The 18,353-nt window shown below is 40.4% G+C and overlaps 1 protein-coding gene across 5 annotated transcripts in view; it reads right to left on the reverse strand.

Annotated features, from left to right (window-relative positions):
• Nucleotides 1-15,335, reverse strand: part of kcnab1b (potassium voltage-gated channel subfamily A regulatory beta subunit 1b) — a 37,524-nt gene extending 22,189 nt beyond the window's left edge. Inside the window, exons 1-2 of one of the 5 annotated variants that reach the window (XM_044133790.1) lie at nucleotides 15,215-15,335; nucleotides 8,101-8,661 (exon numbers count right to left, since the gene is read on the reverse strand). In XM_044133790.1, the coding sequence (XP_043989725.1) occupies nucleotides 8,101-8,315 (215 nt within the window). In that variant the 5' untranslated portion in view covers nucleotides 8,316-8,661; nucleotides 15,215-15,335. Of the gene's footprint in view, nucleotides 1-8,100; nucleotides 8,662-9,102; nucleotides 9,195-9,245; nucleotides 10,237-15,214 lie in introns of those variants that run through there. The other 4 variants (XM_044133788.1, XM_044133787.1, XM_044133791.1 and 1 more) reach the window with 4 other exon arrangements.
• Nucleotides 15,336-18,353: the final 3,018 nt, after the last annotated feature.

Here is an 18,353-nt window from a genome sequence, read left to right on the forward strand (position 1 = left end):
CTGCATTGATTTTGTTTTTATGTTTGCAGAATTACTGGAAGCACTTCTTTCCACAAATGAAAAGACGTAGTAGTTTTTTTTTTTCAGTTTTCTTTTTTTTAACGAGGCTGACTGTCTGGAAAGCTGTGCTCTGTAGCAGCTTTGTGTTTAGACTTTGTTGGTTAAAGGAATAGTTCAAGATTTTGGAATTAGGTCAAATGATTCCTGCAATAGATAACTCTTTATTTAGTATAAATCTCCATTAGTTGGTGCTGAATGGTGAAACCAATGACGAGTCAAAGAGGAACCAAAACCTAAGTGGACTTTGACGATGTTAGGGTTACTGCATGCTCAAAACATCATACAGCCTTATGTAATCATTTAAATCATTGTCACATTCAAATTGTTTTGCTATTTTCAATACATATTGACATGGAAAATGCAGGTAGGAGGAGGTGTGCTACCAATAATCTTCCTGTGTGAAAGTCCCCATAAGAGACCATTTAAAGCGTTTACCTGGTAGAACAAAGGCACTGCAAGAATCGTTAAAGTGTTCACTTTAACCGCACTCTAATAGAAAATTCTTAACATTTTCTCATCTTGGTATGTGCTTAACACAGGAATATTGTCATCAACACCCATATCACCCAAATAATATGGGTGGTGCAGATCCAATTCTATATCAGTATTGGATTTCATACTGACCCCATTTATGGATTGGATAGTAATCTAATGAACAAAATAAAAGCTAACTTGTTAATATTATTGTGTTCCAGTGTGTTTTCTGGGGAAACAGGAAGCAGCAGCATCCGCATTTGTTTGTCAACCAGAAACCCTGCTACAGTTCAATAGTTCTTACAATACTGGTACACAGTTAAAAAAGCTAATGGCTGAAGGCATTGGAAGATTAAATCAGCAACAAAAAATAATTTTCAGCACAGGAAGGAGAAGTACATAAAGAAAAGCTTCTGCTTGCTGGAGAGGGGAGAAAAAGAAGTGCTGGCGTGCCTCAGGCATGATCTTGGAACATAAACACGCCAAGAACCTGAGATTTTGTTTGCACAATCACACACATCAACAGTTTTGCAAGTCACTCAAGGTTGCTTGGCCTCTCACGGTTGGATGGTGGCCAGAAAGACGCCTTAAAGTAAAATGACAAATGAGTCATTTGATGACGCCCACTCACACAAACGTGTCACCACTTATGAGCATCCTGCGAGCTGCTGCGCTGGATGCACTTCTATTCTTAGTGGATCTGATACATTATGCTTAATACTGAGGCTAAGCCATCAGAGGAATGGCCTCTTGGTCTGGAAAAATGTGTTTTGTTTCCTAGAAAGCACTTTTATTGCTCACAAGTTGCACTGGATGATTTCTTCTAATTGAATTTTAAACCAATATTGCTGGCAAACATTCCTGCTGAGGTCTTGAATAAATGGATGAAACTTCTTCCTCGCAGGGGATTAACGTAGACTAAGCAAACCCACACAAGCCAACCTTGTTAGGCGAAGTGATTAGACAACACCTACCTCCTTGGTTCCCACGGCTCTCTTGGTGGCAACCATAATGTTGTTATCAAAAGAGTTCAGTGCAGAGAGATAGGCGAGACATGCTGTGCGTGTAATAAAATCGAAAGGTTGCATGATTGGGTGGTTTGTGTGCATACTAAATAAAGCACATTAAGGGAATGTCTTGATTTTTATGATAATCCTAAGCATATATGGTTTTAATGAGAAGCATGAAAGACGTAGCTGAGGGAAATAAAGCAGAATGAATGATGAAGGGAGGAATACAGAAACAAAGAGACATTTGAAAAGGTTGCACAATTCTAGGTCCAAGACTCAAGACCCTGCAGACATCCTCTAAAGATAAAGAATTCTCTCTCACACAGAATAAGAGATAGGAAATGACAGCAAGTTCCCCACAGTGCGCTGCACAATGAAAATGTCTGTATACTGGGTTTGTGTGTGAGCCTGAGAGTGTTTTGTAATGAAGAGCTTGGACATGGGTTTTTGTTTAGTTTCTCCACAGGGTCAAAGTCAACATTGTCGTTTCAAATTTAATGCAGCAGGGATGGTCTTACACAAGCAGATTTATGTTTGCACATTGCTATTCTAAACAGACTCCTGGTCTTTTCTGTAATTTAATCCCAAAGAAACATTGCATGTTTAATTTTCATTTCTTTGATTTTGGTCATTTGGCATAACAAAGGGACAAGAAACAATCCAGTCTTCAATTACATTCACAAAATGACTGAAGGATGAAGGTCGAAACTCTTTATTCATTTAATGGAGACCCCAACAGTTTCTATGAAATAATTGTGAACTGATAGAAGTTGAGGCCAGTCTCACCGTAAACAACTCTTTAATGTTTATCCTTTGAGTGTTCTGGACTTCTTATGTCTGCAGACAGATAAACGTTGTAAAGGGGAAAACTGTAAGGGATACAATAAATATACAAGAGTCGATCTAACACAACGGCTACATGTTAGTATAACCCAAATTTACCACAAACACAAAATGCAAAGATTAAAAGAAAATGTGTCTTTTAGGGGCATCCTTGAATGTTAAGGATCCCTGTGGTTATCTGTGGTAGATTATCCTTGAAAAAGCACAGCTGTTCATCTTTAAACTAAAACAAGAAAAAGACTTGTAATTACTTCTATTTTAGCATTGCTGCATTGGCTGCCTGTTTACGAGTTGATTAAAATATTCTTTGGTTTTTAAATCTTTGAATAATCCTGTTCCACCTTCCACTTGACCAACTAACCCTGGACGTATTGAACACGTGAAAGAAGCTTGACCTTTGACCCAGCATTAGAGCATTTTTAATTATTTTATCTACTGTATTTTCATTGTTTAATGTTGCTTTTATGTTTTTCATAAAATTGTATGTTCTTATTGGCTTTTATGCGTTATTTTTTAGATGTTTCTCTTTGTTCATTATTTGACAGTTTAAAACTGCCCTTAAAGTGATCTGGATTTGATATAATGAACCTTTAAAAAAATCTAATTCTATTGCAGTGCCATAGTTTCATACTAAAAATAAAACAACAAAACACCTATTTCTTCAAGCTACTCTTCAAAATGGGAAAGATAAAAGAACATGCCATTGCGGCTAGTTAAGTATGACTTACTTGACAAAACGTGCTCCTTAAAACTGAGAGCAACAAAAAAGTTATATTTATCACAAAAGCTGACTGAAGAAGACTGAATGAGGTCCCAAATTTATCTTGGTAGTTTGGAGAAATTGAGGAAAATCTCCACATGGTAACTATTAATGAAATGCACCAAACAAGGTCAACTGACTTGTGGAGCTTTTTGTGACTTTGCCAGGAGAAAACACATAATTGGAATCACCTGCTTGTACCATATCATGTACCAATGTACCATATCTGAAGTAGCTTTGTCAGAATCATTTTGAAAGCCAGGATACACTAGGAAAAATGTATGCATTTAAAAAAAATAAATAAATCTGACCCACCTTGTCTTTCTGTGACCTTTTTCCTTTTTTTTTCTGCTAAGAACTTAGACAAAGGCTTTGATTTATTCCAGAGTCTCATTCTATCTGAATAGTCAATTTGTTCAAGTCAGCATTGTTGTCCTTTTTTTCCAGACACGGCATTCAGCGGGGATCGCACGCAGACAGAAAGGCTTTCTTTCTGTTTTATAGCCCCCAATTATCTCTGTGTTTACAGCCTGTTTGGAGCCCGATTAAAAAGAAAAAGGTGGAAAAAAGAGAAAGCATTCTGCATGAGCTTAGAACAAACATTATGCCTGCAGAAAGCCATTTTGCTTTTGACCTTTAATTAAAATGTGGTTGGCTCATGCAACTTCCTGGAGTTTTAAGTAGGAAGACTGTTCACTGCTTGTCCTTGGGGGCCTCTTTGGTCTTTAGGCAGAGAGGCAACTCCATGCTAGAGGGATCCTGTTGTGCAACAGCCTGGCTCATATTATTAGTAATCCACATAACAGCTGAGAGAAAGTGCAGAAGTTAATGGTGCTGGAAAATAAAATTCATTTATTGTATTAAGGGTTGACGGAGAAGAAGGTGGAAACGCCGCTAAAACAACCTGGCCCTGAAAGCATCACGATTGGTTACATGGCACACATGCATGAAGTCGCACCAATAATCTCTCCGGTTCCGCTTCATAACAAAAATACAAGGAGAATACGCAAAAGCGGCCAGCAAAGAAGAGAAGAATGTTTGGGAGGTTTTTTTTTGTGGTCAGAAATACTGGTACAATCTGCATGCTGTGCAATCCCAGGGATTTAAATAAATGAGCTGCCATCCAAAGAACACAGCAGATTTCTTGCTGACTTGCTGCTTAAAATGTAAAAATAATCTACGGTAGAATGTTCTGGAAATGTCCTTGACAAACCTCCCCTATAAAACTGTATGTACAATAGCAGAAAAATGCAAATCGCTGGTTATTTTCAGTTCCACGCAGATGAGATCCCACTTACAAACTTGGGACTTGGGAGAAATTAGATTGTTTAGCAGAATCCAATTTCACTAATACTTTCCCTGCGAGGCCTGTGGTAGTTCATTGCTTTATTAAATAGAGGGGACTCCGAGGAGGAAAATATTGAAACTAATTAAAACGATAAGTGCAGAAGCGCACGAGACGCAATCTGTGAATGCAAGAGTGAGCTTGTTAAACAGAATCAGCTTTCAGGCTGATTCTGTTTAACAAGCAGGACAGAAATCACTAGAGTTCAGTTTAAAAGTTTCATTTGACTTTCTTGTGGGCTTTTGTTGCCAAAACCTTTGAATGTACAGCACCAAACCCATTTTCTGACTAGCACAGAGAAAACAACAACAAAAAAACTCTGCATACACAGATGTATACATGCAAACTCACTCTCTGCTGGTTGCTGATAAGCCTTGACAGAAGGGATTTCTGCGTCATTCTGCTGTGCAACTTTAAACCGTCCAAGCAGCTTCATCCTCAAGCTCACAACACTGTCAAAAGGCTTAACCGAGGCAACCAGGACCTCCCTACTATTAACAAAACTTTTTTTTTTTCCAGTGCGTGGCAAAGGTACTGACAGCCCTTAAAACTTTCTATTTTTCTGTATCACAACCACAAATTTGAACGTACTTTGTTATGATCTTATGCAACTGACTAATACGAAGAAATACCTAAAAGGAAAAGAAAAATGAGCCATGGTCCTGAATCCTTTTAGAAATAAATCTGAAAACTAGCATGCCATGAATTCAGAATCTTTGTGCTCATACAACTTGATAGAACAAGTCAGAAGTCCCCTAATTATTTAACAGAGTTGAACTGTGGGTAGTTTAATCTCTGGGCAGCTTTCTGTGAAAGTCTCAGAGGTTTGTTAGAGATTAAAAAAACATCAGCGAACACAGCAGTTAAGTCAGGAAGAATGTTCTGGACAAGTTTAAAGCTAGGTTATAAAACAATATCCCAAGATGTTATAATTTAATTAAGCACTACTGAATTCCCCTTATGAAAATGGAAAGTCCACAAAACATCTACCAATCTACCAAGACACGGGTTCCTCCTAAACTAATGGACATCATTACTCAGAAAAGCTACAAAGTGGCTCAAGGTAATTCTGGAGGAGCTCAGGTGACTATTTGTCATAAACTCAATCAGTCTGCTACCTATGGAAGAGTGAAAGCAAAACAATGTGATGGCAGCATCATGCTGTGAGGACGTTTTTGCTGAGCAAGTCAGAGAAGCTGGTCAGAGCCTATAGGAAAGGTGGACGGAGAAGAGAAAATGTTAGAGATCACAAAAAACCTGAACTGGTTTTTTGGGTGTCAGATTGTGTTGTGGTGAAGACACCAACTGGCAGGCTAGCAATGAGTCTACCCTTTAATAACATAATGATGCAAAAATGTTGCACTGGTAGAGCATGCACCCCATAAACCAAGACCTAGATGCAGCCAGCATTTAAGTTCATGGCGGCAGCATGACAGGGTACTGTACCTGTGCTAATTATATATGTTAGGCTGTAAACATGCTTCTATGTTTTCTTTTTTTGAGACAAAATAAAAAATCTTGAAAAGTTGCAACGAGGGAACACTGCAATTAGAAGGACACTATATTTGGATCACCATGACAGCGAGAATGCCGGGGGTGGTGGTATTATTAGTTTAGGCCTGCTTGCTGTGCACTCCACTTTTCTGCTTCGACTTGCTACGCCTTCAGATGTTCCCAGTGTGAAAGCTCAATGCCACACACATCAAACGCACATCCATGCACTGATGTGCTTGAACCTAATGTGCCAGGAAGGGTATATGCCCACGATTCTCGTCTTTGGGAGAAAGAAATCTCTGTGAGATTTGTTAAAACCACGAGAGAACTTCAAAGAATTTATACAACACAGGTTCGGTACTGAACTTGTCTTCACTTCAGGAGGGGTGGGGGGAGGATAAGATTCCCTGTCAGGTAACATCCAAAAGAACAAAAATATCTGCTGTAAGCGCTTTGATTCCTGTGTTTGGAGAGAAAGGAGGAGGGGGACGTGGAGTACGCTGTTTGATTCTTTGAGGTGAAAGCAGGTAAAGCTGGTGTCTGTTTTGTAGGAAGCTACGGCAATGATCCAAGTCCTGAGTTAACTTCTTGGACAAAAAACCATTCAAAAACAGATGCTGAACTGCTTAGAACAGGAATCAACAGACTTTTGTCGAGAACTCAAGAAATTATGGTTGTCATGGAGACGAGATTAGAACGTGTGACAGGCACTTATCACAGTTTAGCCCCTGTGCATCAAATCTGCCTCTTTTGTGTGAACTCTTTCATTCTGTCCCATTTCTATGTTTCTAACTTCATCCTCTCTTCTCTCTCTCTCTCATGCCTAGGTAAACGGTGATGTCACTCTCCCTGGTGGGGTGAAAACTCCCGCTTTGCTCCCACGGTCTGGGTTAAGAACCCACTCGTGGAGATAAGAGAGCATTGTTTACTTGGCCCAGCTTTGTTACAACTCCCACACAAGCGCACACACGATGAGCTCCGCCACCCGCACCGCACAGCTTTACTGTCACACTTTCCAGAATGTGCTGTGCGATGGTGGCAAGTCATTAACGGAGCTGCATGCAGCACAGTCAGAGTATTAAACTAAGACCCGAAAGAGAAAACCCAACGTTGACATGGAAGCACAAACTGTGGATGTCCAGTTCCTCTCTGGCATTCTGTGTTGTTGTTTTAAAAGTCTGTGTGCTTTTCGATTTCAAGGGAATGATGTTTTTTATTTTTATTTTTTGCTTATTTATCGTAACTGCTGTATTTGGGTCAATGTTTGTCAGTAAATTCTCCATGGAGTGGAAGGAAAAGATTCTTCCTACTATTTCCCAAAATGTTCACATAATTACATGCATTTGTACTCAGACTCTTTACTCTTACATCTCCAAAATAAAATCAAGGGTTCACCTAATTTAGCTATCAAGACATAGACATCAAACAACTCTATTTCCATAGAAAGCATGGTGGTGGTAAGATCATGCTGCGGGAATGCTTTTCCTAAGTGGGGACAGGGAAGCTGTCAACCCACAGAGAGGAGAAGCATGGAGATAAAAAGATGGCAATCCAGAGAGACAATTTGTTACAAGCTGCTTTTGCACGACAAACGTGCAGCCAGAGCTACAGCAGAAGAAATGACAACTTATTTATGTGTTAAAATGCTCCAGTCAGCAGTTTAAATCTAACCAAGGATCTGTGACAAGACTTGAAAATTGCTGTTCAGTCACCAGCCCATCTAGATATTCCCAGGCAATGCAAGGGAAATCTTTCAGATTTGTTCTAACATATTCAGAAGAATAATGTGACATTTGTCTTCCGCTTCCCGATAATGCTCACAAAATAACAAAAATTAATGTACTAAAATTTGTGGCTGTACTGGAACGCGCTTGAGTTTCTCCTCAAAGACCAAACCTTTTTAATTTACACGTTTCAGTCTGAAAAGATAAATATGCAGCTTGGAAGAATGTCACAATCAATCATCCCACTCATCACCTGTCGCTCAGCTCATCTTCGTTTTTCTTCCCTTCTTACCATTACCTCCTCCTTGTGCTCTTTTCTTTTCACCACCTGCTGCGTTTCTTTTTTCTTCATGCAAACAACAACGACTCTGTCGTCACCATTTTACGTACCGGTATTTCATGCCGGTCAACTTGGCAGTGGACTCCTTCAGGTTGTGGTGGTAGCGGTGGGTGAAGGAGCCCAGGCTGCGGGCGATCAGGGCCACGGTGCGGAAGCGGGCTCGCGCATGGCTGGTCGTGTTGGGGCTGGTGGCGTTCTGCTTGCTGTGCTCGCCGTTGCGAGGGGCCTTCAGCCCGTGGTCCGTACACGCAAAGGACACCTGCATGGCTGCTGGCAGACAGCCACAAGCTGCTCCAAGACTAATGAGACCCTATTCGTGTCCTTAATGTCCTTGAGAGTCTTCTAGTCTGTCTGCGCAAGCTGGAATTCAGACTATGTGAAGTTGAAAGTGAGTGGTCCGGGCCAGTCCTGCCTAATACTGCTGAATCTCATATGGAAATTGCAAGAGGCAATGATGAGGTTGTTCAGTTTGTTCTAACGGACGAATCGCCGTCTCATGCAGCTTCTCACAGCTGGACATGTCAGGGATACAGTCTTGACAAGGATGCTAAATGTCAGCAACAGAGTGTGAAGAAGCTGCAACGGGGATTCCCGAGCCAGTCTCTCTGCACCTGGAAATTGAAGAAAGGATGAAGATGAAGAGAGAAGTGATAAGAAAGCGGTCAGCTAGAACATGAACTTAGTTATAGGGAGGAACTTTAAAAAAAATTTTTAGTCTATGTGCCTTCTTCTCCCATGTTGTTTTTATTTTATTTTTTTTCAAATGTAAAAGAAGTTGAAATTGACCAGTTTTTTGTCATTGTGCTGCCACTTTCCACACATCTTTTCACCATTTTCACAACTTTTCAAACCAAATTTGGTTTCTTCTTCAACTACGTCCTTTGTACTCATCTGTGATGCAGAAATGTGTTATGGTGTCTGTCTCTTTTTATCCTTAAGTTGCAGCTAAACCTTTAGTCCAGCTCTTGAAGTGAAGAGAGTAACACTGTACCACCAGACAGGACTACTACTGACACTGTTGACGAGCATGCGAGATAATTATAGATACTCACACCCGGACACACATCTTAAGGATAAACACATGCTTTCAGAGAGCGGCTGAGGCTTGCCGATTTAAAACCGTGCATGCAAAAATGTCTCTTGATAAACAGCGGCAGGCGCAAAAACAAATCCTAACTGATGCTGGTGCTCTTACACAGCGAGTTGCCGGCGGTCAAATAGAAAGATGCACGGTTGTCTGGGTGTCTTCCGACTCGCTCACAACTTTTGAGAGGGATCAGTCTGTGTTCACAGTGTGCAGGAGTCCAGTGCAGATATGTATCCAGACACATGCAGCATTTCCCTCGCAAGCAACAACAACGAAAAAAAGCTTTGATCTGTCTCCAAATTCCTGTAGGAAGTCACAGAGCTGCGGTTTTTTTTATGGTCCCTGGTTCTGCAGCACGAGAGCCCTGGGTGGTGAAGGGACCCTAAAAATGCAACGGATAAGCGCAACGGAGGAGGCACGGAGAGGAGGATGCATGGTACCTCGCTCCGGAAGGAGGCAGATGCTGTGAGGAGGCGAGGAGCAGCGTGTAGTGAGAAAGAGAGCCGGTCGCTGAATGAGGACGGGTCTGTGTGATTGTGTTTATAGGCAACTGCCTCTGACTGTTCGCCTGGAAGAGCTGCGGCGCTTTACACTATGGCTCCACACAGAGAGAGAAAAAGAGAGAGAGCTACATGTGAATGGGAAAGATGTGTGTGGGTGTGCGTGTGTGTGTGTGTAGGTGTGTGTGTGTGCTTGCACTCTGTTGCTTTACGACATCCACCTTAGACATAGTATCAGGGTAGATTAAGCTGCCTAATTACCTCTTGCATGATTCTGTATGCTGCACATTTAACTCCCCCACACAACCAACACAATGCGGCTTCAATCATAAACGAAATATGCAGGTCCACTCTTCGACCTTCAAAATGCAACCTTCTTAAAAATTCATTAAAGTAAGACTAGTCTCAGAGCAGCTGTTGAGTGCAGATAAGTTAGAGTGGTATAGTGCAGTAAAGTATAAAAACCACTGAGCAGAGCAGCGCCTTACTTTCCCCCATGTAGCAATAATGTGACAATGCCAGATTTCCTGGTTCATTGAACATCCACTCTCCTCGAGGCTGACGCAGCTTTATTTAGATCGTTGTGCTGGCAATTGATGGAGTCGACACTTGTAAAAAAAAAAAATAAAAAAAAAAAAAATACACGTTGTGCTGAATTACATTTGTAGGTTTTTAAGAAAAAAATCCGTGGTTTATTGGATCCAAGACATTGCCCGCATTCTGAGAGTAAAGCAAAGTCTCATAATCTGAGATAAATGTAAAGTGAACACTCAACACTAGGGATATGTGCTGTGTCAATTACGTCGTTGTCGCAGCAACATGTTTTAGTAATAGATCAGGGGTGTCAAACTCATTTTTGTTTTGGGCCACGATCATGAATGCACTTAAAGGGCCGGTTGTGCCGGAATGTATTGATAAAACCTGTTATAATCTCAATTAATTTAACTTTTTCTTTTCAGTCCCTCCAGCATTTTGTGATACTTCCTGTGATTTTTTTTGCGATAAAAATCCCATGTATGTGGTACTAATTTGGAAATATCTATGGTATTTGCGTTTATCTCTGTCGGTAAGTGTGAATTTTTTATTACTTGCTGTATAGATAATCCACTATAATCTGACATCAGTTAAGGCTGAGGCAGCTGTTTACTGCAAGTAAGAAAGTTTCTGATAATTTTTGAGAAAAATCTGCAATAAAATCCCAATTACATATTAGTTTTAAAAAGTGAGAGGTTTTGTTGATTTTGTGTGAATTTCCACAAAAATTCACAAGAAACTGGAGGGGCTGATTGTTATAATTTGCAAGTAAAAAGATAAAAACGGAATTGATTTGGTTGACAACATAATATTTAAGTACAGTTAGTGTTTAATTTAGAATCTATAGAGCGCCACATAAAAGGCTATGGTGGGCCAGTTTTGGCCCATGGGCCTTGAGTTGGACACATCTGTTATAGATAGTTAACCAGTTCATTTCTACTTAGACATCTGTAAGGCAAATACAGTGAGTTGTACTGCAGATTTGAGCATGTGGAGGAAGGAAAAACCAGTTCTCACAACCAATACCAAGCATCTTGTTGTCATATTGCAGCTATGGACTTAATTTCTTAATTTCTTATTTTCATCTTTTATTTATTCCTTCTTCAAGTTTAGTTTCTCTTTCTAAGTGTTGGATTTATCTCTGTTGTTGTTTATGTTCTCTCCCTTCTAGTTTCATCTTTGTTTTTGCCTTAAGTCACTTTGCCATTTATTCCTGCTGCCAGTCATTTCCCACATCAACCCTCACTCGCTTCGTTCCCAGCTGCAGTCAGTTTCCCTGCTTAGTTCCTTCACTACTTCCTCTTTATATCTACCTCACAGACTCATTACTCACTGCTCATTCATTATGTTTGCTCCATGCCACTGTTTCTTCCTGTCTCATGTTCAGGGTTGTGAACCACTGCTCTATGCTAGTTTGACTCTTTTGTCTGTATGTGTGAGGTAATAGCCACATGTTTGTTCCTCAGAAGTGAAATTATAATGTTCACGCCCCTTTGAAACAAATAATCAGATTAATACATGTTTATGAACTACTGGATGTCCTGAAACAAACCCTAAAGTGTCTCTAGTAAACTTTCTTTATAATATTCTGTTCTTGTGAATGCTCTAGATTTCACTTTTGTTGCTGTGACTGTTCGAAGTAACACAGATTGAACACACATAATCATTCCTGGTGGTGATTCTGTATTACATCCTTATCTCAGAAAAATTCAAAACGAAAGTGGCAGAAATGTCATGGTCTTAGTTCTCTTCGTGGAGAACTCCGACACACTAACTCTGACAGTTCGAACCCAAATAAATCAAACTTGATGGTTCTGTTTCTTCCAGCTTGCTGTAGGTAATTTGCACAAACATTTCATGAAGTGAAAGTCATCATGAAGATATTAGGTCTCAAAGCCAGAGCATAAATAACTCCAAAGACATCAAGGGGAAGTTTGTAGACTGTGGAGAACTCCCTCCAGGGCTCTGAGCAAACTGCTCTCACAGCTGTTTGCATCCCAAGGAAGTGTAAACTCAATGCGATGTGTAAAATTGCAATGCGTACGCCTCCTTTAGAATCCTACAACCCTCCGAGAATAAATGGAGGGAAGTTGCATCAGCTTTACCTTGCTGCTACTTCATCTTCAAATAGCTATTTTTGCCTGCAGCAATGCCTGCTTTGGCCTGATGGTGTAATTCCTCTGCACTCTGGAGGCGTAACTGTGGCGTAGACAAAGCTGCAAACGTACTTCTAATGTCACGAGCACCTCCAAGGTTTCTATTTTCTTCTGTTGATCCAGTTTGAAAGTGTGCCAGTCGAAAGCTCTTACATTCTGGCTTGAATCCCGAAGCCTCAGTAAACAGCGCTACCTCAAGGCGATGCGCTTTGCCTTAATGGGTTCTCAGAGAACCTCCTGGAACTCTGCTAGAAACAGCCACGAGGTGAGTGTGCAGAAGTTGAAATGAGCTGTCATGATGCTGCACAAAAAGAGACTGATGGATTTCTGTGCAGAAATGAACTGAGGATTTCCAACAGGTACAGCATCTGTCCGCATCGCTTGATAGCACCCCCTGTGGTTCGTCCTGGTAACGATTTTGTTTATGATTGCAGTGATTTTCTTTGGTCAGTGCCACAAAACTGCTTCCTAGAGCAGCATTAGAGATTTCTAGTCATGCTGGAATCGGATGAAAAGGGAAAATCCTTCCAAGAAGTCCACAAAGTCATCCCTGCATCACATCTGCACAAGATCATTTTCAATATTCTTTTGTCTGTTCAACTTTTTCTCCTATTTTTTTTTTCCACATTGCATCCCCCTCCTACTCATCCCCACAGCACAAGTCCATCATCTCTTTTTTTAAAACTTCTCATCAGTCATTGGGATGCATTCCAGATACAGAGCGCAAAGGAGGGAGCCTCGGTTGTTTCATCTGTCCCAAAAGTGACTGCGTGAAGACATAATTACCAGATTTATGGAGCTCTATGGATCTCACTCCACGAAACGCTGGTGCAGAATGTTGACTCAGAGTCAGATATGCTGGCAGAATGCTTTATGACCGTTTGACAGAAAAGGCAAGGGCAACCATCTGTCAACCGCAGCATCACAACCGTCTCTTCTGTCAACGGCGTCTGTCTCTCGGATTCCACTGTGATGACACTGACAAAAGTCGACATCTTCTCAGTGTCGATCCCTACAGATGTATCCTGCCATGGGTAAGTCACGTGCATCTCCTGCTTGCAAATGGCTTCTTGGTGGGACATTAAGTAACAACAGGGAGGTGAATAGTTTCTTAAAGCTTTGAAAATACTCTGCACAAGTGGGGAATTTCTGGAGACATGCAGCAGGATTTCTAGTTTATTCCACTATAAAAAATGTCAACATGAGATGCTGTCAAACTCACATTCCTTTTAAGTACCAACTGCATCTCTAAGATGATGGTTTTTGTCCTTATGCCTTGACAATATGCTGAAATAACTGAATTCTTGAGATTATCCCTCTGCACGTCAAAAAGGGGAAAAGGCTTTTTCACTTAACTATGCCATTTCTGCCTCTAAATCTTCTTATTTTTCCACATTTGTTCTGCATTTGGGTTTGGTTTTAATTCAGGAATAACAGGACAATATGTTGTTGTGAGTGAAACACAGTCCCTTTGGCCTTTCCTATACAAAAAAGTTAAAAATGTTAAATATTTTTAGGACATTGTAGCAGTGTAGGTTTAAACCACTTGTTGCACTCACTTATTGTAACTTGATAACTAATGAAAAACAGTAAGTCTGTGTTCATTTCTGATTTTCTCCCAGTGATCAAAACAAGTATGTTTGGTTAACCAATCCTTAGAGGTTTTCTGTGCCTGTGCAGGGTTGTTGAACAGATGTATCTGTATTTCCCCATGTCTACCTGCTCAGTGCCCAACCTGACGCTTGAAGTGATGATAGACATGGCAAGGACACAGCGATTTGTCCTGAAAGGACTTAGCTTGGTCTGACCTAACCTGCCCAGTGACAACAATAGAAGGCTCCTATATCTGAAAAATGTTTAAAATCTTAAAGTTTCCAATCCCACCGATCTTGGTTTTTAATTTTGTCAGTAAGGTGTGTGCTGTTAAGTGCACAGTTGTCTGATCTCTTTTAAGTCGGATAACGTTGCTACAAGCAGAAATAGTTCAGATATTTTTGGAGAACAATGGGTTTGTGGTCTTGACTTGAGTTCCAACCTAGATAGTAAAGAATCTTTGAGGGGCATTGGACAAACAAATGACAGGCATAAGGCCTCACCTTTATAACCCGGAGCACCTGCTGCTAACATATTGGTCCCAGACACCACAGCACACTATGAGACAGGTGGTCATTATGTTACATCTGATTGGTTTGTATTTCTTTGTAGAAAAAGGATTAAATATCTTACATTGGGTGATGTTTCAGCCTTTTTGAGGTTAAGATCAAGATTTATGGCTTATCTTTTTATTCAGCATGAATATTTTACACTAAAAATCCAAAATCTTAGCTTTTTCACAGCAATGCAACTGTTTGGAATCAGCATATTTTACCAAATAGTGTAGCGGATTATGAAAATGTCCTATTTGCTTTAATAATCAGCTGTTTTAAAACAATGTTCGAAAGAGCTTATACTCAGTTTCATTTCTTTAATTCTTTGGAAACTTGCTGAAGTGAGGGGAATGTGTGGCAGGTGGTCTGGTGGCGGCATCATGCATTAAACAGCAGATTTATTAACCAGGAGAACCAGGGGATTTCACTGAGCAAGACAGAATCTTGTCAAGAAGCAATGAAAGTATTAGGCATTTAACAGGATGCTGGGCAGAATCAAAGTTTAATTTCAACAACCAGTGACTCATAAATAACACAAACAAACAGAGAGAATATTCAAACAGGCTTTGAGTTATTCTAGTCAGAGGAAGAAAGCTCATGATGTGATTTAATCGAATCTTGTTCAGTACACCTTGAAAATCCTCAATCATATTATGATAATTTGGGGAGTTAGTGTAAAATCACACTGTTCACAAGGGGCATGAAGCATCTGTTCATAGTTCTCCAACAGGGAACCCTACCTGTAGACCGTGCAGTCATGAGGAAGAGTAGCTCCTGGTAGCAAACTGGTTTGGTCCCGAGGATGGTCCTCAACACTCTGCTCCTGCTTCAGCTGCTCCTGAGGTGTGTGTGCTCTCCAACGCTTTATGAAAACCAGCTGGTGGGGTTTGAGGTGTGCGACCTGGCTCCCGCCCCCTGCCTCTCCAGGATGGAACTAGGGCAGCGATCCTCTCCTGGCCCCTCTCTCTCAGCCTCTGCATTGAGGTCTCACCACACGCTGCCTTGAGGTACATTTTTTGGATAGACTGATGGGGACCCCTGCTTTAGATGACAAATCCCTTTCTATATACGTTGCCCTTCAAACGTCTGTGTGCGAGTACAAACCAGTGCCAGCCATGTAAGACAGCGCAGGCTTTGTTTTGCTGCAGTGTTCCTGTAATACACAAGGACTAATGAAGCGATTTAGAGTATTATCTTGACACATTTCGCATGCATCACCACATCATTCACATGTGTTCTCTGAGCAAAGCAAACACACACACACACACACGCACGCACACACACCATAAGCACACAAATAAACTTGACCCACAAACGTTATGAAAGGATATGACAGAGAGGAGGCCAGGGACAGCTCTGCATGCCATACCTGCAACGCCGACTTTATTTTTAGATGACCATTTATAAGACAAAGGCTTTTGTTTGATCTTATTCCAGGTCCAGCTTAACAACGTTGCACATTTGCAATGGAAGGTGATCAAAGCAACACGGATATTTATGTTTACTTGTTAGACATATCTTTATGATACAGGTGTTATAATAGGTCAAAACTTGATACAACCCCGCGCTCTCCCCTGAGTGATTCATTAAGTGATGACAGAAACTCAGTTAAAGGTATTGAGGTCGGCTGTGAATACACACATTTAAGAACACGTTTTTTTTAGCGGATTTAAGACCATTCAAGAAGAGTGATTGATTGATTTAAACTTTTATGTGTCTGTTTTCTTCCACTTATCCAAGATCATGATGTGAGGGCAACAGGTCCACGAGGGAAAATAGATATCCCTTTCCCAAGCGACAGCCTTTCCCAAGGAGTTCCCAGGGCAGAAGAGATTTATAGTTTTTCTTGTTTGTTCTTGTGCTGGGGGCTCCTCCCAACCGGACCTGCAGAGAAAGTGAACCTGCTCGAATATCCAAACCTCCCCGACTTTAAGATGAGAGCAGATATGAACTCATATGTGGTGATGGAGCTCCTAACCCTAAATCTAAATTTGAATTTGCGTCAAGAATCTATTTTGTTTGTTTTATCCCGCTCTCACTCATGAGTCAAGGCACCGAGATTCTCGAGCTGATCTGCTTGAGACAAAGACCCCCAACCTTATTCTAGCTGAGTATCATGACTTCAAATTTAGAGGAGCTGACTCCACTCATCTGGTCTAAATGCTGCGTTTTCACCAGCTACAAGTGGACAAAATAATCTTAAATAACAAAAATATAGACTTGAAAACATCAGTCTGTTTTGTAATTCATCTATAAAACATATTTCACTTAGTGAGCAAACCTTTCAACAATATCCATTTCGTTGACTGAGACTGTGCATTGTTAGGGTGCTTGCATTTTGTATCAAAATGGGCAGGCAAATGTCACTGTAGCATATTTAAATGACCAAAAGCAAAAGTTCAGTTGGATTTCATCAGATATTTTAAAGGTCTTCCCTGACACAGTGGATGATTTTGTAACAGTTTTCTGTCTTTGTGCTTAACCGAGTCCAGTCTGCTGACATTCTTTCAGCCTCAGTGGTCAGTCCTGGGCTGGTAGCCCCAAAGTAATCTCTCCGCCAGTCTTTATTGACTCCCACATACAGAATCTGCCATTCAGTTTCTCTTCAACGACCTAAAATCTGTTCTGCTACCCAGGTTTGCCTCATAGCAGCCAGGCCTCTCTAGTCACTGCCAGCCAGCACAGAAATTCAGTGTCTGGGTCGTTGTGTTTTCAACTCAGGGCCCAGTGGGGTTCCTTTGCCTGACCTTCTGTCTTGTCATTTCTACTCTACCTTTGTCCACATCCTTTATGATCCATTATTCAATGCAATGCATTCATAGGTGCAAAAATTATAAATTTAAATATAAAAGATTAAACAATCCATTCATACTCTCTATTACATGTAAAACTCCAGTCGTGAGAAAAGAAAGAGCACTGTCTTTGATTTATGTGTCCTACATGTAATTTGGACACAGCAAAAATACTTTATAGATTCGTTTTTTTAACATTTTGAGTTTTCTGGTAATTATTACGTGTACAAAAAATCACAGTAGATTCCATAGTCGTTATTTACCGAATAGCAGAAAAAAGCAAAAAACAAAAAACAAAACACAAAGGTAAAACATACCTTTAGAACTAAAGAAAATAACATGTTATTTCACATTAATGCTCCAGTTAAGAAAGGTGAATCCTCTTTTTTTTCCCCAACACTGTAGAACAGGATACAAACTATTTATTTGTTGTATCTGGCTGCCCTCTTGTGGGCAGACAGAGAGCACATGTCTTTTATCGGAAAACAATCAGTTCCACATCTACATATCAAGTCTAAAGACACAAAATGTTATAAGCATCTTATTACAAACTATAATTAAATAAACAAATCTTAAGCTTTCCAGAATTGCACACATACACAAACCAGTCAAACTGGTACATGTCTTTCAGGCCTGAGCATTTGAACACACGTGCTAAAAAACATAAGATGCTGGAAAATGTGTGGGAGCAGCGAGTGCCGCTGTATCCACTGTTCCCTCCCACTCATTGTGCTGTGTGAGAGACTGAATCAGAGCTCTGGTCTATTTCAGTGCCTGGATATGAGAGGTCTTTTCTCTACCCTTTCCTCCAAGACTAGAGGGATTCACCCACACAGTGTGACTTCTGCAGGAAGAAAGTCAAGCTGGCTGAAAATCAAACACACACAATAATGGATGCAAAGATCTTCACTTTCTAGCAAAAACATAATAACAGAACAAATGGATTAACATTTTGTGTTTTCTGGTAATGCACAGTTTTGCCTGATTCTTTAAAAAAAAAACATCAAAGGAATAATTTCTTAAGCTATGATGGTAATAACGGTATGAGAATTACAATATTTCGATCAGAAAAAAAAAATCATGCTTT

The sequence above is a fragment of the Gambusia affinis genome, linkage group LG12 (assembly GCF_019740435.1).
Source record: "Gambusia affinis linkage group LG12, SWU_Gaff_1.0, whole genome shotgun sequence".
In the NCBI taxonomy this organism is placed as follows: Eukaryota; Metazoa; Chordata; class Actinopteri; order Cyprinodontiformes; family Poeciliidae; genus Gambusia; species Gambusia affinis.